Raw genomic sequence first — 25,212 nt, 5'->3', positions numbered from 1 at the left:
ATATCTGCTTGTTTAAGCAGATGATGTGCCTGAAGTAACATCCGTGGCATAGATGAGATGAAACAGTTCGAGATTCACATGATAATCAGCACACCTTAAGGCTGATTAAGTCATGCAAAGTGCAAACACACAAACTCACATGCACACCTTGTGGGTGGACACATGGTTCGGATTTGAATGAGGTTTAGCGATCGTGTTGCGTATAGTTAGGAGGGTTGAAATGTTAGGTGAGAGATCACCTGAAACTGACAACTGCAGAATACCGAAAATGAGTGTTGGTGGAATTACTAGTATGTGAAGGTCTGGTCCAAAAACCAGCTGTCTATGCCTTTTAAGCATGATTGTATCCTCCCGAGACATTGAGTTTACACGACACCGTTTTCAACTAAAACGTATGTGTGTTGGCCGTTCATTTACAGTATGACAACAGCGTTTCAGGGGGCCTCAAAACGCAAACTTGTTCTGAAAAGGGTCTGAAAGTGCACGTTTTTGAAATCGATACCGTTATTGTCTGTGTAAACTACAAAAACGCGAATTTGGGAAAACGTGCATTACGTATTCAGTCTATAGACGCCTAGTTTTTCTTTACAAAGTGATATCGCCAACTACTGGCCTGGCATGCATAATACAGCATTTTTAATAGTTTTCAGAAATCTGTGTGAACACAGTCCGACTGTGTCCCACAGTAATACAAACCACGGCCCTACAAATACGCCCCCCATTACTACAAGCTACATTTCCCTTAATTACAAATATATTTAAATACATGTTTCAAGTATATTTTAGTTTACCACAAATGCTTGTTGGTACATTCAGCAGTAAACCGTAACCATATTTAAAACACAATACAAGTTATTCTGAAATTACATATAAAGATGTACTAAAATGTGTCAAAGAGGAACTTAAAGGGGTCATCGGATGCAAAATTCACTTTTATATGGTGTTTGCATATAAATGTCTTTGCAGTGTGTGGACACAACCTCCATACAATGAAAAAATCCATTCACTCCTTTTTTCTTAATCCTCAAAAGCCTAAACACTCTCAATAATCAAGCCATTTGGATTTTCTGAGCAATATGATGTCATATTGCTCATGCTCCGCCCACGACCACTGACGGACTGTCCCGTGTTACCATATTTCCGCCCTCTGCCATTTGTATACTGTCCACCAAGGCAGGTTGCCAAGGCAGCACTTTGTGTGTCTTGTGTCGACACCCCCCATGGAAGAGAGGGGTGGGGTGAGCAGTTGCTCATTATCATTTAAAGAGACATGCACTGAAACGGGTCGCTGTAAACAGAGCTGTTTTTGAGGAGGTAAAAGGGGTGTTGTTTTACACAATCATTGAGGAATTTTAACCAAAGTATGTTACAAACTTTACATGAAGACCCTAAAGAATCATACCAACTTGTGGAAAATGGGCATCCGATGACCCCTTTAAATTATTTAAAGCCTTCCTGTAGCTTAAACAGCATGGCACCATCAACGGGAAGGCCATGGGTTCTATTCCCAGAGAAACCAAGAACGGATCAAATTGAATGATGTTTTATCAACAAAGTTCGGGAGGAGCACATTCAGATAATTAAACCTAATTAAACACATGTGGAGCAGATAAAGATAATCAAACCTAATTAGACACGAGTGGAGCACACACTGTCAATTAACCCAATCAACGAGTCAAGAGGTGTATATATACAGAAAACGTACCTCTGTTCGTTGACAGTTTAACAGCATCCCTCCACCACCACCCCATCTCCTCACTTCTAGTCCTAAATACTCTTACAACAACGGGGGGAGTACTCTAGGTTCGGGCAAAAATTCAGAGCTCTGAGCCCTCCCCCCGGTCATCACGCCAAATACGCATAATCGTTTCTCTGTTTAATTGAAGTAAGTGTGAAAAAATGCTAATCTAAATTTTACCTATAATAACTTTTCATTTAACTGTGATGAACATGCAAAACATTTATTATATTATAATATATTATATTAGGACGCTCAACAGGTTTTGAAACAGTTTTATCTGTTTATTCGGGCAAGGTGTTATTGAGGTATGATGTGGGTGCATTAGTATACAGTATAAGTATGCGTAAAGCCCATGAGAAAACGCAAGGTTTTGGTGAAAGAGAAGATGGTGAGAGGGAAAGGTGAGCTGTGATGTGTCAGGTGATGTGCGTATGGGCGCAAATGGCCGAAACGGTGCTTAGAATCCTGATGTTAGGGAAGGAATGTGTGCAGGGGCGTTCGCCTGCATGTACGGGTGTACGCTCCTCTCACCCGCTCTCTCTACGCTTCTGGTCTGTGTCTCTGTAGCTTTATCAGTCTTTCCTGTCATCAGCTACATCTGCATCATGTCATCCCAGCGCTCCAGGGCCGAGTGTGTGTATAATTGTGCAGGTATCTGTATTCATCTTCGTCGTAGTGTGTATATATGAATGCAAAGCCCATCTTTTATGTGCGCAGATGCATATGTGCCACGTATGCATCTCATTAAGTGTTTAGGGTGTAGATGTTCCAGACTGAGGCGTGTGCTGGCGACCTGCAGCTCAATGCTGGAGTTATCAGGCACCCCGCTGAAGACTGTCTCCTCTAATTAAACCCTCTCTGATCTCCAGCCTGTGGCTCCCACAACGCCCATGGCTCTCTCCTTCACCTCTGCCGGAGGGTCAGGGAGCCAGAACTACTATTCCCAGCCATGAGGTCTGATCTCTGAACCTGGTTGGGATAAAAAGCGGGAATTCTAGGGACCTATGATTAACGTGATGTGGAAAACGTGGATGGAACTAAAATGTCTCATTAAAAATGTCATGGATGAATAAATCAAAAGTAAGGTTGTGCACCTAATCAAATCGCGAAATGGACTAGTCTGTCAATATTAAACCAAAAAAGACTATTTAAATATGAGTATAAATATTTAAGTCTGAGTATCTCTGTGTGAACGAATCACAAGGTTTAATCTACTGCACATACTCAAGCACAGTGGCTCATGGTGTTTTCGACGTCTGCCATCTTTTTATATGAGGACAATTGACATCTCCAGAGCTGCTCTGAGAGTCACTTCATAAGCATTTCACCATTTTACTTAAGAAAAATATCATATACACACACAGAAACTCAAATGTCTCCATGAGTAACGACAACCTGTCAAAATAAAAGTTTGGTTTAATTAAGAAATTGTGACAGAAATATAGGCCTATTTCTAATGTACAGTAGAATGTACTTTTCAAAGTAATAATAATAATACAATTAATTACAACTTTATTTTTTAAAGAATAAATCTCAATCTTCCATGTTTTAATTTTAGCAGTAAACATCTGTTGTTTAGCACTTTGTCTGCCAAAAATATAAAATAAAATAAAAAAGTTGTTAAATTTAATTTGTTTACATCTTAAAAGATTACATAACACTTACTGTTTTATGCCTTCATTTGATTACCACTGTTTTTATAATAGATTTGTATTAATCATAAATCCAGCAAAAATAAAACACAAAATTTCATTTAAAAAGTCCACAAGTTTTTTTTTTATCTGATTAATTAGACATGCTTTTTTATTATTAAAATCCAGAAAAAATGGAATTTAAGAAAAATAAAACAAAATTTGAAAAATTAAATGCGTTTCATATGGCCCTAAAAGTTTAATTTGTGTTAAACTTTAAATAAATTGATGTTAAATTGTGTACATTTCATGATTTAAATTAATTAGACATGCTTTTTTGATTACTAAATGTAATTATTTAAAACCAGAAAACCAGAGTCCAGAAAAATGTAAATGGTAAAAAAAAATTTAAAAAAAATTAAAAAATTTAAAAAAAGTTTAAAAAATCAAATGGAATTTGGCGAAAAAATGGATTTCACAAGGCCCCAGAATTCTCTGTCCTGAAACCCTCCAAAGATTGAGAAGTAGATGGAAAGAGAGTCTGAAGGCTGACTGCCATAATGTGGCACAGGAAAGAATCCAGATTCTCAGTTTCCTTCAAATAAACGTCTCGTTTTGCTCTTTTCTTTAGCCTGTTCCTTCAAATAAACCTCACTTCTCTGTGATTAGCTGCTCCGTAATTTGACTGGGGCTCTCCTGGGAGGATGAAGAGGTTTGTTTTTGCTTGTCTGGATGTTTGGTTGGAGATTTTAACAGAGTGAGAATGATAAAACTTCCCATCACCCACACTAAAACAAACTGTCTGTCTCTCTGGAGACCAGGCTGTTGAAGAGTGTTAAAGTCGCTTCAGAAACAAAGCGCTGATTTAAAGTACTTTCTGTCACTTTTACATAAGTATTGATGGGATTTTGCCTCATTAGAGAGATAGTGGAGGTATGGAGATAATGACAGGACATTTTTGGGAAGAGAGAGAAAAAGGGGGCATGTGATCGAGACTCAAACCCACAACACTTGCATGAGCAAAATGTCAGCATGTGAATGTTTAGCATACAAAAATAGGATGTAAAAAGTGTAGTGTATATACACAAATAAACTTAGTGTATAGCCTATACAAATAAGCGTTGATTTTTACATACAGCCAATAGAAATACAGATTAGATGCACTAAATGTTTTTTCGCAATGACAAAGTTTAACAGCCATCAACAGATTTAAAACCTCCGCAAACAAATGAAGATGCTAATGAAAATATTTTTGATTGCCTTAAAGTTTGAAAGGTTGAATAAGATATTTTATTAAATTAAGGATCTTTGGATCAGTGTTATTTTAGTATTACTTTTATATTATTTACTGTATGAGTGTAGCAGGGTGAGGCTTAACCCCCGTTGCGACTGGCCAGTGTAATGCAAATCTGTGAACCTATTAGTGCCTGTTTTAGGAGAATAAAAAGAGGGTGGTTCGGTTGCTTGGGATGCGTCATCTTTGGTACCGCCTCTTGTGGACATTCTGCGTTGCGAATGAGGAATAATATTTGCTACACCCTTTGGTTTCCCACCTGCTGTATACCGCCTGCTTACAATAGTTCCCAGTTTGTTGGCATGCAAGTAGCCGTGAACCTCTCTGGTTGAACTGCACATCCAAGAGTTCACGTAATTTAGTTTGGGGCTGAATGTTGTTAAAAAGACAACAAAGTACAAATGAACAATATTATAACGATATTGTTGTATTAACAGTTTAGCCTCATGAACCTTGAACTTTTCCGCATGTAACCCCTCCGGTCCCTACTCGCCCCGCTCCGAGGGGGACTCGAACTGGCATCTCCAGCCTGGGAGGTGGGTGCACTAACAAGGACGCTAAAGACCGCAGTCTCTACCGTCAGTCGCTAGTGCGCCTCTTGAGATCAGGGGAGTGACGTTTGCTTGCACAACTCTTACTAGCTGGCCTCCGTTACACTCAACCCCCTAAACCTCACTCCCATCCAGGTCATGACACCAATATAACCCCTTCGGTCCTATTTGCCCCGTTCCGAGCAAGACTCAAACCGACGTCTAGCCTGGGAAGCGGGGGGCGCTAATAAGGACGCTAATGACCTCAGTCTCTAACGACAGTTGCTAGTGCGCCTCTTTAGATCAGGGGAGTGAGGTTTACCTCACTGCTCTTACTAGCCGACCTCCGTTACACACACAACAGTGAAAATGAATGTCACATTCTTTATTCTCTGCCTCTCTAAATCACCAGATTTTTAACATTCCTTAAATGATAATACAATTCCATATGCGTTTAAGTATTTCTTTCCTTCCAACTGCAAACTGTGAATTTCAAGCAAGCTGAAAACCAGTGTTATCAAACAGCCCTCCTAACAGAAATGTGCTCCTAAAATTCACGGTGACGCACAGCATCTGGATCTTTTTACAATCAAAGATGTCAGATCTCAAAACAAGACCAATGTTTTAGTGTCTTGAGATGTTAAATGCTTTAACTTGTTACCACTCTGACTGGTTTCAATTATCGCAGAAGTCTCTGCAGGACTCCACCATGGGTAGAAAACAGTGAGAGTGACGGTCGCAGACTACAGGGGTAGTTTCCAGTACAGTCTCTGGTGACAAACAACAGCACAACACTGGACACAATTCATCTGTGAGTCACTACAACACATTCCTCAGAAGACAAACAGGAACTCCTCAAAGCATTTTTTCTGGAATATAAGTCAGAGAGTGGACAGAAGGACAAAGTGACACCGGAGCATTTTCAGCGACCTCAGTCTGCTTCCGATACAATAAAATCCTTTAAAGACGCTGTGGTCACTGAGGCATCTCTGAAACTTTGTTGTCAACAACTGTGACTCATATGGTTTCAAAACATGGCATTGTGTTTGTTCACCTTCTGTCTTTGAAAAACAAAAAAATTTTCAATGATAAAAGAGGCAACTGTGTCACTTTGTTCATGTTTTCTAATAAAAATATCTAAACTATGAAGATTTAGTAACATTCATTAACCATTTTCAGTCATTTCTGACTCTTGGTGATTCTATGGGCCTTCTCCAAAAATTTTCTTGGCAAGGTCACCAACACATGCATTCACACCTACGGACAGTTTAGCGTCTCCAATTCACCTATACTACATGTATTTGGATCCGGGGAAACCGGAGCACCCGGAGGAAACTCCGGGGTAAAAAAACTTGTCAATGTAAAAAAAATCCCAATATTTCAGGGCTGTAAATTAATTAAAAATGCTAAATGAATTACACAACGTGGCAATTAATTTAATTCATTGCAATTAATTTCATTTCAATATTTTTTTAAGATGATTCAAATTAATTATTGTAATTTGTTTTAATTAATTACACTAAATGAATGTGTTACATTGACTGCCGTCTTTAGTATCTTATTGCTAATTGATATTCTTTTCAAGATGTTTAGATATTTTTACTTGAAAACAAGATTTCTTTCTTTCCCATAGTATATAAGATTTACCTGTGTTCCCTGACCCACTCTGATATAGGCACACACTGGGCTGAAGGCTCCAGTTCCACATGCTAACAGGTGGGTACTGTTATAATGCTGCACCAGCTTAATGTAATTTGCACACTCCGGCTAAGAGAGAGGGACAAAAAGAAAGATAAATATAAAGGGAAGAAAAGAAAAGAAAAGGAGCTTTAAGAATGTTTTTTAACACATTTCATCAAACATTGTAGTCATGTTACAGGATACCACTGTATCACATATACAGGATGTATAACAGAACGATTACCTTCTCTCTGCCCTGCATTAAACAATCCCCCACCTGCTCCTCAGAGCTCGCCCAGTGAATCTAAAACAGAGAGACAGGCAGATTGGTTCTGGTAATGTTCTGGCACAGAAATGCTCTTGCTCTACTTGGCTCAATACTGTCACATATATTTTTGACCTGTGGTTGCATGAAAAATACAAGTTTAAACTTTCTTTATTCCTTTAGGGTCATGGGTTTGATTCCCAGGGAATGCATGAACTGATAAATGTCGTTTTGGATAAAGCGTCAATTTCGTAAATTCCAAGTCCACTACAGTTGAATTATTACTCGTTACAACCGGCTAATTATAATCCTGGCTTTATTATAATTATAAAACAGACTTTTCCAAGTCCACTAAATATTTTATATATATATATATATATATATATATATATATATATATATATATATATAAATAAAAAATTACATGACATGAAGACATGAATATATGCATATGGTCCAACCTCATGATGGCTGCCATACTGGGATCACATGATCAGCTGTATACTATTTACTTTATCTCAGTAAAGCAGACTTTACATTTCAGCAAATGACATAAACGGAAGTAATTCAATTGCAATTGAAAGTAGTATGGGAGTTGTGTGGATTAACAAATCATTTGCGTATTTTCAGATCTGATTTGTGGTTCAGAAGTGTTGAAATATTATAACTTCTGTGACTAGATTGTATGTGACTGCCTGACTGACGTGATGTATTCTTATTAAAACTATGAGCGTGAAGTAAAAATGAACATTTTTGCACTAAATAATTGTAAACATTATTTCTGTAAAATGTGCGTTTATGAATGCCTATGCCCGTAATGATTGTTTTATAGCCTAATTCTTACATAATTATTTATGTTGGTTAGCCCTAGAAAACCTACTATTCTTCTCTTGCAAGCAAATCAGTGGTCATTTGGTTTGTGTGGACACAGTATATTCATTCATTTTACCATGAAGGGTAACAGTTGCTTCACAACCATTTTGAAAGTTCCATGCGAAAGCCACTAGGGGCTAAAATGCGACATTCATATGTGATCAGACACTTTAGTTTGGAATGAATTTACACATACACCCGTGTTTGTATTTCTACAATGAAATTGAAAACCAAAAATGTCTGCTTTTTACGTGATGCTGCATCCACGAAAATAAGTGCAAATAAATTCAACTATAATTAACAGTTTCAGTGCAACAATGAGCACAAGGATTTGTGAATGTCCATGAATTGAAGGGGAGCAGATGGTTGCAATCCATCTCTGAGTTCTATTTGCATGAGTGCTGAATTTATTTATTTAATAAGTATGTGTGTAGTTATGCTGAGACTTATTTATAACAGACGTAAACTTACTTGCACAACGTACACTCAAGAGCCAAATGAGCTGATATACTGTACCACAACACACACAGATGACAATGCTGGACAGACATGTTGCCCAAATCCTAAGAACACTGTAAATGCATGTACCTCTTTGTGAGGGGCAGTGATGCGCTCCAGATTTAGAGAGTACAGGATGTCTTTTCCACCGACGATTAGCCTTTCCTGGGTCTCATCCAGTAACATACTGTAGTGCGGCAGACGCCCCTCTCCGGCCTGGAACAGCCACGTCCTGTTCAACTCCCATAAATCTAAAAACACAAACAATTAGAAAGTCCACATGATTTGACACACCATTCATATCCAATTGCACCAAACAATTTAATACTTTGGGAACTTATTGGTGAAGCTGATTTAGTTCTGCCATCATTTCCTCAAAACGGACAAAAAAGCACAATAAAAGCACCATGTGCACAAGAATCCAAGACTTTTAAAAGGCAGATTGTTTTGTGTGAGAAAAAGGTATTTGTTATTCACTAATAATCTAGACACTTGCCCCAGCTCACAGGCCATTTTGTGAATTAATTATTTGGTTGATCCAGTTCACAAACCAGCCTGAATGATTTGAGGGTTTTCAGTATCTATAAGAGGATGTACACTACCGTTAAAAGTTTGGGGTCGGTAAGATTTTTTAATGTTTTTGAAAGAAGTCTCATTATGCTCACCAAGGTTGAATTTATTTGATTAAAAATACAATAAAACATCAAAATTGTAAAATACTATTACAATTTCAAATAACTGCTTTCTATTTTAATACATTTAAATAAGTAATTTATTCCTGTTATGACAATTACTGTTATGACAAAGCTGAATTTTCAGCATCATTACTCCAGTCTTCAGAGTCACATGATCCTTCAGAAATCCTTCTAATATGTGACCCTGGATCACAAAACCAGTCACAAGTAGCACAGGTATATTTGTGGCAATAGCCAACAATACATTGTATGGGTCAAAATTATAGATTTTTCTTTTAAGCCAAAAATCATTAGGCTATTAAGTAAAGATCATGTTCCATGAAGATATTTTGTAAATTTCCTACTGTAAATATATAAAACATTTATTTTTGCGAGTGAATGCAGCATAATTGCAAACATAAATGGACAACTTTAAAGGCGATTTTCTCAATGTTTAGATTTTATTTATTTTTTGCACCCTCAGATTCCATATTTTCAAACTGTTGTATCTCGGCCAAATATTGTCCAATCCTAACAAACCATACATCAATTGAAAGCTTAGTAATTCAGCTTTCATGTGATGTATAAATCTCAATTTCATAAAACTGCTCCATGTGACTGGTTTTGTGGTCCAGGGTCACATATGCTGATTTGGTGCTCAAGAAACATGTTTTATTATTATCAGCGTTGAAAACAGTTGTGCTGCTTAATATTTTGTAAAAACCACAATGCTTTTTTTCAGGATTCGGATGAATCAAAGGAACTGTTCTTATTTAAAATATTTTTTTTGTAAAATTATAAACGTTTCTCTCTACCATAATTTTTGATCAATTTGTCCTCCTTGAATAAAAGTATTAATTTATTTTAGAGCTGCACGATTAATCGTTAAAAGATTGCAATCTCGATCTAAGCCCCCACGCAATCTCTAGGACTAATAAACTTTTTAACAAGTAGCAGAGCGAACATTCAGATCTGATTTTTTACAGTCTATGGTTCAGACCAAGAGAGAGCAGTTGTCATGTTTAGGTATGAAACAGCCTCACAAACAGTCTTTTCAAACACACAGTATCAATATTTCTGTGTTACAATAATTATTATTATCACAGAGGTACTGGGATAAAAGTTTATAGTTCGGATATAAACAATGATGTCTACAGTAGCGTTCAAAATAGAGTAAATCACCTTTTGAAAGTAACTTGGCACTTCAAATAAAGACTGTATTAATTACAGAATTACACCAGTAGGTGGCGACAAGTGACAGTTAAAAATGTATTTGTCATTGAATCATTCATTCAAGAGATTCTTTAAAAAACGGATTCATTCAGTAATCAAACAAGTTAAGTCTTTATGAGCGAGTCATTGAATCATTCATTCAAACATTCAAATTATTATAATTATTTTTTAAATAGACTGCAGCAATTAACATTTTGTCAGAACCTCTAATAAAATGACATGTTATTTTGTTTAGTTGTCTATTTAGAATCATGGGAGAATCGTGATCCCTATAAAATTTAAAAAAAAAAGTCAATTCTCAATTTATCCAGAATCGTGCAGCTTTAATTGTAAATACTTAAATACTTCTGCCCCTTAAATTTGAACTGCAGCGCATGACTCCTATCTCTCGGCTATGATGCATTTCTTTTCACCACAGAGTGAAGTCAGGCAGCTGGAACAGGATTAAACAGACCACATATATGACCAAAATTAGACAAAGATGCACTGCTTCAGTGAATCGTGATATGAGAGAAATTGGATTATATGATTAATCAAAGTATGCAGTGTCAATGACTTATGACAGATTTTCTGAGTGCGTTTGCGTGTGTGTTGGGTTGCTCCATAGGGAGTTGCCCTCGTAATGGTCTTGACCTTCTGATTTATTCAGCGTGTGTGAGTTGGCCCTCCAGTCATACACACCCAATGACAAAATGTGTTTTTCATTTTAAATGCTCTCTGGTTGCTTTAAACTGCAAAATGGCAGCCTCCCAACACACATGCAGATGCAGGCAGATCCATCGATAAGTGGGTACACACACATATACCATTGGATGCTGGTTGAGTTCAATGACACATTGACAATAAATAAATAAGTAAATCTTTTTTGTTTTTTTTAAAGATAAATATATTAAAAGGAACAATTCAGCAGAAAATGATTCATTCTACCATTGTTTACTCGTTTTAAAATGTAATTTCCAAACCCCTAAAACATTCTTGCTTTCATTAAATGTGTATTTTTCTGGAATATCTTGCCCACTCTTTTTAATATAATGAAAGCGTTCAATGACTAAGGCTGTCATCTCCAAAAAGCACAATAAAAGAATCATGAAGCCATTATGAAACATACTGAAATTGAAGTAGTTAATACTGTAGCTCACTGGAAGGGAAGATCACCACTGAATGATGATTTAAATTTTACTGTTTTCATCACACAAAGCTATAATATCACTTCAGAAGAGTGTACAGTTTGAGACATATGCATGCACTGCTTTTTGTGTCATTTTAGAAGCTTAAAAACTTCAGGAAAACAGAGACCAAAATGTCTCCTTTTGTGTTCCACAGAAGAAAGAAGAAGGGGAATCCATTCTCAATTTTGCATATACTAATTCTTTAAAAGAGCCACTTAGTTGAAGGACAAAAGTATGTATGAAAAGAAGATAAAGGAACCAGACAGACAGATAATGGATAAAACTGGATTACTGAAATGATAGTGAGAGATAAACAGACATGAAGAAAGTGGAAAGAGACAGACAAGGTCAAAAACAGACATTTAAAGTGGCAGACTTTGATCAAATTTTAGTGTCTGAGAACAGCTCTTCTGAAAGACGTTCAGTGTGTCTTTAATTAGGTTTATGAGTCTTTCAGTTAATAGAAATGCCTTGGGATATATATAAAAAAACATTAAAACAAGCAACACTCACACCCACAGTTTTCAAGTTCATTTGGAAGTCAATCTAATACTTCACCCTGTGGTTTTGCAGATACAGTGGGGTCTAAAAGTCAGGAATAATTTCCAGTTAGGGAACTTTAGGGAATTGCATCTGCAAAACAGCAGAGTGAAGCATTAGTATATATATATATATACTGTATATACTCTTATTAATTCAAGGTCACTGCCCTATTGATGTTTAAGTGACCTGTCGTTTTGTTTTATTTATGTTCATTGTATGAAATAAATTCCATTAGGCCTCTTTCATTCGATTTGATTATGAGCTTCTTTCTCATTCTAAATCTATGCGTTTGGCCTCTTCTTCATGAAGATAAACGAGAAAGATAAAAGAAAGAAATAAAACCAGACTTAGCTCATGATTTTACTGGGCTCTCTAAGTGATGTTTCACAGGGAGGGTTTGTCCATTCTTTTAAATATTTATTTAATATATTGCACTTATTAGTGGGAACCACAATGAAAAGCCATAAGGCATCATAATGTTTATAAAGAGACCTTGTATCTTGAACAAACAGCAAATGTCCCAACACGGGCCAAAATAATAATGAATGCCCCCAGAGGCAAAGAGAATTTTAACCCCTCACCATTAACTCAGTACCCTTGACCGGGCAAGGGTCGTACTATTAGACTCTTTAGTGGAGGGGTAGGGGAAAAAATCAGGTGAAAAGAGAACCATTCAACTGGTATTATAAATTAAAAACATGAGTAATGTACTCCTAATATATTCAATATGAGCAAATGTGGTTATGATACGGAGTAACTTAGCATTTTCGACACAATATTGCCTATTATGTGCAATTCACACCAAGGACAATAACCATATAGTTTTAATGATTATTCTAATTATACGAGAATAGTGATGACCACACCACAGCTATTATGATAACAGAAGAACGATATCATTGGAATTCACTTTCAGAACTATTTTTTTCCAGCTGATGAACGTATATAAAAATCAAGGTTCTACACAGAACATTTTCTTCTAAGATTGGAGTTTTGGCAGTAGATGATGAAAATTGATTTTGTATTTATGAGTGAGTACGAAACCGTCACTCAAACAATTAGTTCAAAACACAGATTACTTCAGGAACAAAACAAGTGACTGTCCTTTTAAGTGAGTCATTGAATTATTCATGCACCCAATTAATTCAAAAACTGTTCATTCAGGACACACGATGGTTGATCAAGCTTTGACTTTGTTTGGAACCATTTTTGTTGATGGAGCAAAAAAGACCAAATAAAGGGCCGTTCACACCAATAACGATAACTATAACTATATCTATAACATTAACTATATAGTGTCCACACCAATCCACAATAACATTCTGTTTATAATAAAAGCGTGCTGTAGTTATGTCATCTACCGGTTTAAATGCCTGAGGTCTCGAAAAGATTTTGATTGGCTGTTCGAGGGATCTGTCTTGATCGGCCAATCACATTTAAGTAAAATAACTAATTGTTAAACAATAATGTTTGTTTATGTTATCGACGGGCAACATGTTTATTAATTCAGATTGTAAGTAAAAGTAAATTCTAATAGGTGCCCCTATGCTTTTAAGACAGGAAGTGACTCCATTTGCTTTCAGGAAACATTGTCAATCCCATTCTCAGACCTGTCAGCTAATAAAATTGAAAAAGCGGTTATTGAAAGGGAAATGACCCAAACCCTCTCTAATCCATATCCCCATGTGCTGAACAGGCTGCATTTCCCCGTAAGCTAAACTAAAGATCTGTTTCCTCTGCCTCAGGCATCTGAACCTCAGCCGGGGTGAGCAGGTCTAAGGAAGTGACGGTTCTCCCTAAAGAGGACTTTGGAGGGCTGAAGATTCCAGATTTAAAGAGAGCTGATAGGCTGATTGCGGATGTGGACGTCTACTCCCTTTGCTGAGGGACTATCGGCTATCAGAGATAGGGAAGTGCTTTCATTCTGGAAACAAAAAGAGCTTCCTTCTTTCATCTGTCACTGTGAGTTCTCCATCTTTTGTCTAACAGGAAAGGTCATTATGTAGACCTCCAGATGGATGAACTTTTCATAAATCATATTTTTCTCACTGTAGTATAAAGCAAGCTTGTTTGTATGAACAGTAGTCCATTTTATTTCAATCAACAAAACTTTAGAAGAGGCAGTAAGCCAAAACTAATTACTATAAACGATCTGATTCTGAGCAGAGAAGACTGAGAGACTTTGTTTAAGAGAGACTCTGTCCTCTAACACAGCATATTGACTGTGTTAACCTGTTAACCCTAGTAATTGTCGTAAGGGTTATCCTGTATTTGGGAATATGATCTTCACCTTCTTCCAGACAGACTGCATGTCTGGGTTAGGCTACATATTCTTCTCAAGTACAGCTGTGTATAATGGAATTAGTGCATTCAATATTTATAGCTTACAAATAAAAAAAAAATCAATTAAAAAAATCAACCAAATCAATGAGAAATCTAAACACTTCCCTTGATTACAATAAATCCATAAATGTTGAACTGTATAAATTCCCTAGCTCACTTAAAATAAAATAAAAGAATATAAATACAAAATAATGATAATGTATATGTATATAATCCATATTATACAAGACCATATTGAGAGAAAGGCATACAAATCTAAACGTTTGCAGCCAGAACATAATCCAATACACCACCCTTGAAACATTTCTCCCTGAAAAAACTCGACAGTATGGTAAACATTTGTCTCTTCTGATCTGGAATGGTGAAGGTTTTCAGTTTAGATATGAAGCCTAGAGGGGTTTGCTTCTTGTGGGCGGGCTGGCAGGGAGATGTCCCTGATCTGGGGCCACATTTCGGTGTGGCCTTGTAGAGGTGGTGCAAACTGGGGCCTCAAATAACATTAAGCGGGTTCTGACTGCTTTGTGTATTATGTATGTATGATTTGCTCTGACTCATGTTATTTGTACTTTCAACCTATTCTAAATTGCAGCTGTCATACATCAATGAACCAGTACAGAGGAAGTGAAGCTGTCTAACATCAACCTGCCCCTCCCTCAACAAACTCTACAGGAGACTGAAAACATAACAGCACGAGGAAATAGGAGTTTAGCAAGCATATATATGCGCACACACACACAATTATATATAACTTTATAGATAACTTTTCATTCCAATACCACAACATATTGACCAAAAACTGCAAGTACAAATTTAGATTTATTTTACATACGTCTTCTTACAAAATGTGTTTATTTGTTCACAAATATAGCATTACATCTAGACTTTTTATCAGTTAAAATCCAAGATAATTCCATAGTCTTTGCATGAAACAATGGCTCTTTAGAGATACGGCACATTGCAAAGAAGTGTTTTGTCTGTGTTTTATAGCAAGTAGGTCGAGATTAAAGCATTTACCAAAGCATTTAAAGCAACAGTGGTACATTCATTTGAAAGAGACTCCACATTTAGATGCAACACTCAGTTAAGGGTGAAGATATGAGATGGGGAGAACTTAGATAAAGACTATTTCCATAAACAATCTCAGTGATGCTTGGGGCGAAACATGAGCGAGCAGCCAAACTGACATACCCTTGTGCAGAAGCTTTCAGTGATGCTATAATCTGATTTTTTGGGGGATTGAGTGTGATATCAAACATCATCTGTATGAAAAGGAAAAAAAGTAACCCATCAGACATTGAAAAAAGAAAAAAAAGAAGAAAAAGTGTGTGTGTGGTGGGGTGTGTGTGTGTGTGTGTGTGGGGGGGGGGGGGGGGGGGCAAGGTCTTTCTGCCCTGTCAATCAAGTTAACAGAGACAGACAGGTATTTTGATTTCAAACATCAGCACTGACTGAAACAACATGCTACTGCCGATTGCACAGTAGCTATCTGCTAGGACATATAATGTGTAGATACATAGCAAATTACCAAATATACAAACACAAAAAGTGTCAATCATTCAGGAGGTGGAGCTAGAGAGACAGAGGTCAGGTCCTGTTGATGGAACATGCTGTGGATTGCATGGGGTTCAAGAAGAGAGTCATGGAACCATTGCTATATATATTGCTCATCATGTGTTATTTCGTGGTGACTGATTGATTTCAATAGCATTCTGTTAGTTTAAATTAATTCCTCATACTGCATTCATGTTTGCCCCCCCAAAAAACATGGCATGCTTAATATTATCATGCTTGTATTATTATTACCTTTTACCTTTAAAGTTTTAATTTTAGGACATTTTGAACACACATTAAAAAAACTAAACATAAACAAAAAACCTTACAAATAATAATAATTTAGAAAATCTACTAGGTGAATCAGCCTTGGTTCTTATATGTGATTATAACAAACCCCTCTCAGCATTTTACAGGAAACTCCCAACTCATCATATTATATTTATGAGCTTTTTCACTTTTCAACCTCAAACGTCTGAATGCTGAATAAAGATATTATTTCAGTTCAATGTCTTGGCATGTACAGAAATAAAAACACATTTTAAGTGGTATCCTTTGAAAACAAACTGAGGGGATTTCCATGGTTTTATTCCCTATAATTTCCTCCCACCTGGAATAACTGCTCACGTTTAAGAATTGAGAAAGTCTCAAAACACACAACACAAGTGTTGGATACAGTAAGGCCTATCGCACACTCACTTCATGGAAAAAACAGCCTTTCAACACCCAAAGCCAATGGGATGGAAAAATGCCAAAGATTTGAGTTCATAAAACATTTTTCTCATATTTTACCTTGACGGAGCCTTGAACAGTATGAAAGAGAAATACGGTGTAAGAACAATTCACTACTCACTTATTTAACTAACAATAAACCTTGACATTTATGCATCATAATTCCTGGACTGTCAGTCAGAGAAGATTAAACGTGAATAACTACATCTCTAGAGTAATGTCACATCATTATTCACTTACAAGTATAAGACGATTAGCTCTGCTCAAACATCCTCCCACAAGAACTGCCACAAATACCTCAAGAGACAAGTCTGTAGAGAAATACTGGGTATAAAAAAAAAAAATTCAAACCATTTCTACCAAAGTTCAGAAGTATTAAACCATATCGACCCAATGGTTAGTTTGAAATCTCTCCAAGATGAAAGAAAATTACACAAATCTTTACAAATCTATTGTGTTGTGTAAACTGTCCGTGCATGATGTCACCTCTAAAATGAATGCCACATGGACACAAAGCAAATGAATCAATGCAAAGATCATTAGCTGAAGGTAGAGGACAGAGAACATCTAAAAGAAAACCATAAACTGCCTTCACTGGAGTACAAGTAAATCAAATAGGACATCACATAGACCGCTATCCTTCAATGCTTGGATCTTTTATGAAATGTCAGGCTATTGTTTTATTGGAAGTGGTTGTTCGGGTTGTTTGATGTAGGGAAACAAGCTGATTGATGGATACATTGTGAATTACCTGACCTTGGAGATCTTTTATTGACCAGAGAACAATGTGCATTCAATGAAGCCACTGTAAGTCAAGGAAACCCTTGTTTTAGGGGGCCGATTGTGGGTCTGCTGTCCGGCGCTGATTATACTGACTGTGAAGTTTATTAAAAAACAGGATTTCTTCCTTCCCGTCTTGCTGTCCCGTCTCCATGACGACCTTTCAGATGCCTTATTTCAAAGGAAATTATGGGTTTATTGTGTAAACAGACCTTTCGGGACTGTCAGGGGAAATACTGAGAAAGACACAGTGAGAGGTAGGAAGAGGCAGGAACAGACCAAAGTAGGAACAAACTCTCCCAAGAACATCATTAATTACGCAATGACCCGCGGGCTGGCTAATCACATGCAGCACTATCTGGAGACATGGACTGGGTGATGAAACAACAGGAGGTTTGCTTGTATAATTCCTTCTCCTTTCATGTGCTGTGGACTCAAAGCTAAACTTGTCTTTAGAATGACAAAGGTCATTACAGCTGGAGTTAAATGTTTCACATTGCATAGAATTTTGCATAGTTTCAGATAGCATCTTTTTTAGCAGTACTGAATTTACGCTTTCATTCTAATGCTTTCTGCTATGGAATCATGTCATCATCAGTGCAAAGATTGCTCAATATTGGTAGCGAGTGCGTGTGAGTGAATCTGCACACACAGTGAGGCAAAGACTTTTTTGACTGCTGCAAAGTCATTTTATCTGATGAAGCCCCCTTTCAACTGTTTGGGACATCTCGAAAATCGATTGTCTGGAGAAAAGGTTAACACTACCATGAGTTCTGTGTCATGCCAACAGTGGGGTTGCTGTCCCCCACAGTCATCCATGTGTGGGGTTGCTGTTCATCCAAGGGAGTTGGCTCTCTCACAGTTTTGCCCAAAAACACTGCCACGAATAAAGAATGGTATCAAAACGTCCTGCAAGAGCAACTTCTGCTCATGGTCCAGGAGCAATTTGGTAATGATCCGTGTATTTTATAGTATGATTGAGCACCATGTCACAAGGCAAAAGTGATAATGAAGTGGCTCAGAGATCATTGCATTAAAATTTTGGATCCATGGCCAGGAAACTCCCTGTATGTTAATCTCATTAAGAACCTGTGGTCAATCCTCAAATCCACAAATGGACAAGCAGAAGTCCACAAATTGTGATCAATTGATGAATAGAGCAAGAATGGATCACCATCAGTCAGGATTTGGCCCAGAAGTTGATATCCAGCATGCCAGAGCGAGTTGCAGAGGTTATGAAGAAGAAGGGTCAAGACCGTAAATATTGACTCTTTGCATAATGAATGTGAATGCCAATAAAAGCCTTTAAAACTAATGAAATGCTTGTTTTCTAGTATACCATAGAAACATGTAGAAATATAATCTACAAATACTGAATCAGCAAACTTTGCGAGAAACACAATTTATACCACTACCAAAACTGGCCATGACTGTAATGTCATGGTCAGAATGAAAACATTCACATGAAATAATGTGTAATGGTAAAATATTAAATTTGAAAATTATATTTTAATCTAAAAGTAAAAAAAAGTCTGTGGGGGACTGAAATGCCTCTATTCACCAAAAAGAAAATAACCCTTGGTAAACTCTTTTAAAGTCATCTGAAACATAGATGAGACTTGTTGCACTGAGGCAGGTTTAAAATTACAGCAGAGACTCGAGCAGCACGTTAGTGATTATGATCCAAGCCTAAATGCAACATGAGCTGGCTAATGGGCTGTTATACTGTCAATTTAAAAAAGAATATAAAAATTAAACACAGACCTTGGTCTTCCTCACTAAGAGCCAAAAGCTCTGTAAAACAAATCCCAAGGCTGAATTCAAAACTTAAAGATAATGTTCTCCAGTGAAGGGTGATGAAAAACCGATTTATAGTGCTCAAACTGTGATTAGTCATTTGATGACTGACTGACGAGGGAAAAGCTACTATAGCTTGTTATTATAGACCATATAACAAGGCGAAACTAAAGTATGCTACCTATTTGACTGTACTGAAGTGTCAGAGAGCTCAAAATATGTCTCTTTTCTCACATTCATATTGATGTAGGGGGTAACCATGTTATATGTTTGGATTGTTTCAACAAACCTCATAAAACGTTCACGAGCATCCATTTACGTGATGATAGCTGGGACTAACTGGAGGTCCACGGGGATTTGTATGTTTGAATGGCTATAGATTCAGGATAAGAAACTGACACTCTTTATAAGTAGCTGGGACAAGGCTAAAAGCTCTGGAGAGCTTTTGGGGGGGGCTCCTTGTTGAAATTTTGCAAGGGGTAACTGTTCAGTAATACCATTCCGAAACCAGCAAGGTTTATTTATACAAGTTAATGCACGAAACTCAAACTCTGTCTTAACAGCGTGACATCACCCCAAACTGGGGTCGGACACTCCAAAACCAGTTGGAAGTGTTTTGAAATAATGTTTAGAGTAGATTGAAACTGAATTCACTCTCGAATAAATATACAACTCTTGCAGATCATGTGCTCAGCATGTTGCCCCTTGGACCCTGCGGTAGTGAAGGATGTACAGTAACACCACTAAATAATTCAGCCTCGCTATTCGATACTCTCAAAAATACCTGCATATTATCAAGATGCCTGTCAGGCTCAGAATGCACAGTTGGGATGTTGCTTAAGAAATGCGGTTGGCAATTTTCATGTCTGAAATTTTTCCCTCATAAACAAACAACAGTGCCAAGTTGCAGCTCCTACTAATTACACCAATTTCAACAGCAGTCCCTTAACTCTCACTTTAGTTGTTTTTACCCTCATTACACCATAAAAGACATTTAAAAATAAATATCAAATATGTGCACCCACCTACACGATTCCACCCAAACACCTACAAACCAGTTGAACGTGTTGATGATTCAGCTGTTAGACAATGAAGCCAAAACATTTCAAGGCGATGAATGTAAGTTTATTTAAAAATAAGCTTCCTTTACACGTAATTAGCATTTTCTGTTGTTATTTTTCATTTCTTTAAGCAAAGCCTATAGCCAAATGATAGCAAGCAGAGCAGCAGTTTAAACAAATTTGAATTTGTAATTCCCATTTGGACTGTATTTTCCACTTGGTTAGCTTCACACAACTCTGAAAATCACAGGAATATAATAAATTCAGTCTTCAAATTGTGTTATTTTATTAGTGTAAAGCCCTAAACGAGGGTTAATATGCTTACCAAAATACATTTAGAAGCTTGAAGAAAATCCCACTGAAACTTCCCTGCCTACACAACTGAAAATGTATTTAAATGAGCACTTTGCAGCTTTTCAGTGCATCAAACTCAAATGTAATATCCAGAACCACATGTTCTAGTCAAGTTGGAAACAAAGGAGCATTCAGAAAATCCACAGAGGAGACAAACTCAAGCTCTATAGAAATTGATAAGCATGTCAAATATGTTTACCCAAGCACACAAACACTGGTTGCTACAAGCAATGCCTGACTAGGAAAATTCACAAGTCCACAAGCACTACCTTTGAAAAATTTACCATCGTAACAATAACAATACCACGTAACTTTGTGGTATTAGCAACCATTGACATTAGAGGTTAAAGTGACAGAAAAGAGCTTATTTAGCTTGATATTGCAAAACTGGTATTTCTTATTGTTTGAATGTTTTGTCATGATTATAAGTACACATGTTTGTAGCGCAAATAGTTTGCTGTACTTTGTTACTCTTCTTTTTATTTACCAACATCTATTACCTATTTGGGCTCTGTGGACTAAAAAACTGTGGCTCAGATTCAACTTTATTAAATTATTAAATTAAGGATCTAATAAATTGGACAAGCACCGTTTCTGGTAGGGAAAAAAGATCTCACTTAGCACATAACTGACAGATTAGTTGGACAAGAACTGTTTCTGGTATAGGCAAAAAAAGATCTCACTTAGCACATAACTGACAGATTAGTTGGACAAGAACTGTTTCTGGTATAGGCAAAAAAAGATCTCACTTAGCACATAGCATGCTGACAGATTAGGCCAGGATTAAATTAAATCAACTCCTGGTTTTGATTCCAGATCTTAAAAATTTTGTAAGAGAAACCCAATGGGTTTAACCAGAAATCAACCTCCTGTGAATGCCTCCAAGGTCTAAAAAAATGCCTTGAATACCTCTGAGGTCTTCGTGTTATTCAAATTTTAAAGTTGATACATGTTTTTCATTCCATAATGATAGGATAGAAGAAAAAAAAAGCTTCTTCAGCTGAGTAGAGAAAACTTTATCAGTCTAGACACGCAGAACACACCAAGAGAATGACAGAAAACACAAGAATGAACTATCTTAAAATATAGTTCACGCAAAAATGATCATCATTTAGTCATCCTCAAGTTGTTCCAAATCTTTATGAATTTCTTTCTTCTGCTGATCAAAAGATATTTTGAAGAATGTCAGTAACCAAACAGCTGATTGTCCCCATTGACTTCCATAGTATTTTTTTCCCCCTACTATGAAAGTCAATGGGGCCCATCAACTGTTTAGTCACCGACATTCTTCACAATATCTCTTTTGTGTCCAGCAGAAGAAAGAAATCCATAAAGGTTTAGAACAACTTAAGATTGAGTAAATGATGACGGAATTTTGGGGTGAACTATCCCTTTAATTATATTTATATAAACTATATCAACCTGACTATAATGAAAGTGATTTCAGGTCAGATCAGGTAGAAATAGCTCTATAATGTAAACAGTTTCTCTATTTTTTTTCTATCAAATCAACATTTTAAATCAAACCAAAGAAGAAGAAGAAAAGAAAACAAGGCACAGGGAGAATGAGAGGCTATGAGAGGATTGGGAAAGAAATTCCAAATTTTATCTTTGCCTGGGGACATTTCCTCTGGAGCCTGCCGGTTTCTTCGCCACACGTCAATCACAATTTGCTTGAGTTTTCCAGAAGCTACGCACACAACTCACTGAATATGACAGTCAAAATAACATTATGACAAATCTGATAAGAAAAGTCACTCAGATGCACCTCAGTCTAAAAACTGTCAATGACTTTCTCAAAGGAAAAGGTGTCAAAGGAAAAGTGTTGTTTACAGTTAGTTTAGACGAATTGGTTTGATTTACTGTGAACTGAAATTCCACATGGACTCTCAACCATGACCAGCGCTGGGGTGTGGATTTTTATATGACACAGTTTCCACAGCATTTTGCTCAAAGAGCAAGACTGAGAGAGGCATGGACAATTTGCTTCGGGCTAGGATGTTCATCTACAAAAGGATGCCCCTATTTATCTCTGGATTTCATTGTAAACATGCCAATTCGAGACCAGCATAGTAAAAAGAACAGTTGACATTCCTTCACTGAACCGCTTAAGGTGACAGAAAACCACATTGTAGAAGCTCAACCACCATAACGGTGAGGAAAAACAAATAAAAGAGACTCCAGATGTATTAAAGGCAGTGCATGTGACTTTATCCAAATAATCTACATGTCCATAATCCACTGTGAATTAGACTTAATAAAAGAAAAAAAGAGAAAATAATAAAAAACTGTTCTCATGAGAAAACAATTTATTATTTTAAGTTATTATATATTACGTTTTGGCAAATTGGTGGCAAATTTGTATGAATTTGCACGATTTTAATCCAGATTTTCAGAAGAAAAACTAAGCATGAAGGTTCACCCCTAAACCTATCCATCAGTGGGGAAAGAAGATTGTACGAAAGAAACTGTACAAATGAGATTGTAGGAAATCATATAAATCCATGACCAATTATCCAACATGTAAAATAGTTCTGAATTACAGTTCATAAGTGTGGTGTAATAACTAAAATAATAAGTATAATATTTAAACATACATAATTTATAATAAATTGTATGCCATTTATTTATAATATATAATTTTTTTTAAATTAATGTAGCTATTTATTTATTTATTTAAGGCAATTGTACATTTTAAATGTGGGGGAAAGTGGTAACTTAGTCCAAAGTTCAACATGAACTAACCTGTAAAAAGTAAGAGCTCTATTGGGATGTTCATCTAAAAACATTTGTCTAAAATTATGACCAAATTAGTTTCAGATTTCATTTAAGTGAACTTCATGTGCAAGTATTGCACAGACACACACACACACACACACACACACACACACACACACACACACACACACACACACACACACACACACACACACCTGTTGCCTTACCTTTGTGAGATAGTCGTAATCTTGGATACACACTCTTTGCTGATTGAGTTGCCGAGCTGATCCATAGTGTCATGCAAAGCATGAAGGTCCACACACCCCATGCCATCCTCACACACTCCTCTTAAAAGGCAAAACTCTGACTCCTTATGATCCACCACGAGCAGCCTCCATCCGCTGACAGACTGAATTGCCGGTTAAAGAAGAAAACTAGTAAGCTGTCATCAGAGAATTGTGATGAAACTCACTTCATTGACGTTTAGGGTGTGTGAATGTGGCTTTGAGATGCTTCTGTGGATTCCAGTGTGAAGAAAAGTGTCTAAACCGAGTGTAAGGCTGTGACTCAATCCTGGCTGACTGTTCCTGTCACTCTTACCACAGCCGATGGATTCCTCAAACTCATAGCACTATGTGTGTGAGTATGAGTGTGTCAGACATCACGCACGCTGATCTTGGAGAGCCTCCACCTCCTCCTCCTCTAATGAGAAGAAGCCTCTTCTTTCTCTCTCTCTCTCTCTCTCTCTCTCTCTCTCTCTCTCTCTCGGCTCTGTGAAATACTGCCCTTCCACGTGCCAGCCCTCTCTCCCCTCCTGACTGCTTCAACTCCCCTGCCGCACATATGGACAACAGCCAAACACTCCGCTCCACTCACATCCACCCCCACCTCTTCTCTTTCACTCTCTCCTTCTGTCTCTCTCTCTCTCTTGGTTCCACCCTTGTGCTATCCTCTATTTATGATGTACTTCTGTTCTCATCTCAGAGGACATGTTTAAAAGCACATGAAAATGATGCTTACTATTATAATTTGGTTATTGCAACTGCAATTGCCATAACCACCAGAATAAGTCACTTTTTATGAATTAGACAGCTGGCAAATTTCTCATCGATCAGAATACTGTTTTATAGAATTTTTCCGAATATTTCAGAACACTGTTTATTTATTTCTGCACATGTCCAAATGAAAGTAAAAGCGCTTTCCACAATACATATTGTTTCAACGTTGCTTTACAGAAAATAAAGGTTTCTATATTACAGTTTAGAGAAATTTGTTATCAGAGGTGACTGTGTCAAAGTAATGCCCCATAAGTAAAAAAATGTACAGTATTAAGACATGACAAATCATGCAGTTAGCTAATATCATGTATTCACTTGGACAGAAACAATCTTACAAATTAATTAAACCTGTGTCCTTGTTTGAGTAACATTAGGAATATCTCTATAGATTGCAGCACCACCGCCACGACCAATCAGACGGGGCTCGTGCTTATATGATGTTCTCTAACACATTTATCTGTAATTTTGTCCTTTCCTGACAATAAGGATGATGCATTACAATTTATGAAGTCATAAAGTAATTAAACCAGCCCATTGCTTCATTCATCACTTAACGACAATGGACCTATCTACCAAAATATCTCCAAATTGTTTTAATGTGACCGCACCTTTAGGCATATTTACTGACACTGGGCTAACTGGAGTGCCCTGTTGGATAACATTGATAAAAAAAAAATATATTATATT

At 36.9% G+C, this 25,212-nt stretch overlaps 1 protein-coding gene across 3 annotated transcripts in view; it reads right to left on the bottom strand.

Moving 5' to 3' along the window:
- sema3e (sema domain, immunoglobulin domain (Ig), short basic domain, secreted, (semaphorin) 3E) overlaps window positions 1–24,188 on the bottom strand; it is a 46,682-nt gene extending 22,494 nt beyond the window's left edge. For all 3 annotated transcript variants that reach the window (XM_082181802.1, XM_082181804.1, XM_082181803.1), the window contains exons 1-4: window positions 23,695–24,188; window positions 8,603–8,763; window positions 7,121–7,180; window positions 6,844–6,963 (exon numbers count right to left, since the gene is read on the bottom strand). In XM_082181802.1, coding sequence (XP_082037928.1) covers window positions 6,844–6,963; window positions 7,121–7,180; window positions 8,603–8,763; window positions 23,695–23,800 — 447 coding nt within the window. In that variant the 5' untranslated portion in view covers window positions 23,801–24,188. The remainder of the gene's footprint in view (window positions 1–6,843; window positions 6,964–7,120; window positions 7,181–8,602; window positions 8,764–23,694) is intronic.
- Window positions 24,189–25,212: the final 1,024 nt, after the last annotated feature.

This window comes from Leuciscus leuciscus (assembly GCF_965113295.1).
Source record: "Leuciscus leuciscus genome assembly, chromosome: 10".
Lineage (NCBI taxonomy): Eukaryota > Metazoa > Chordata > Actinopteri > Cypriniformes > Leuciscidae > Leuciscus > Leuciscus leuciscus.
The sequence above is the reverse complement of the archived record's forward strand: the minus strand, read 5'-3'. Positions and strand labels throughout refer to the sequence as shown.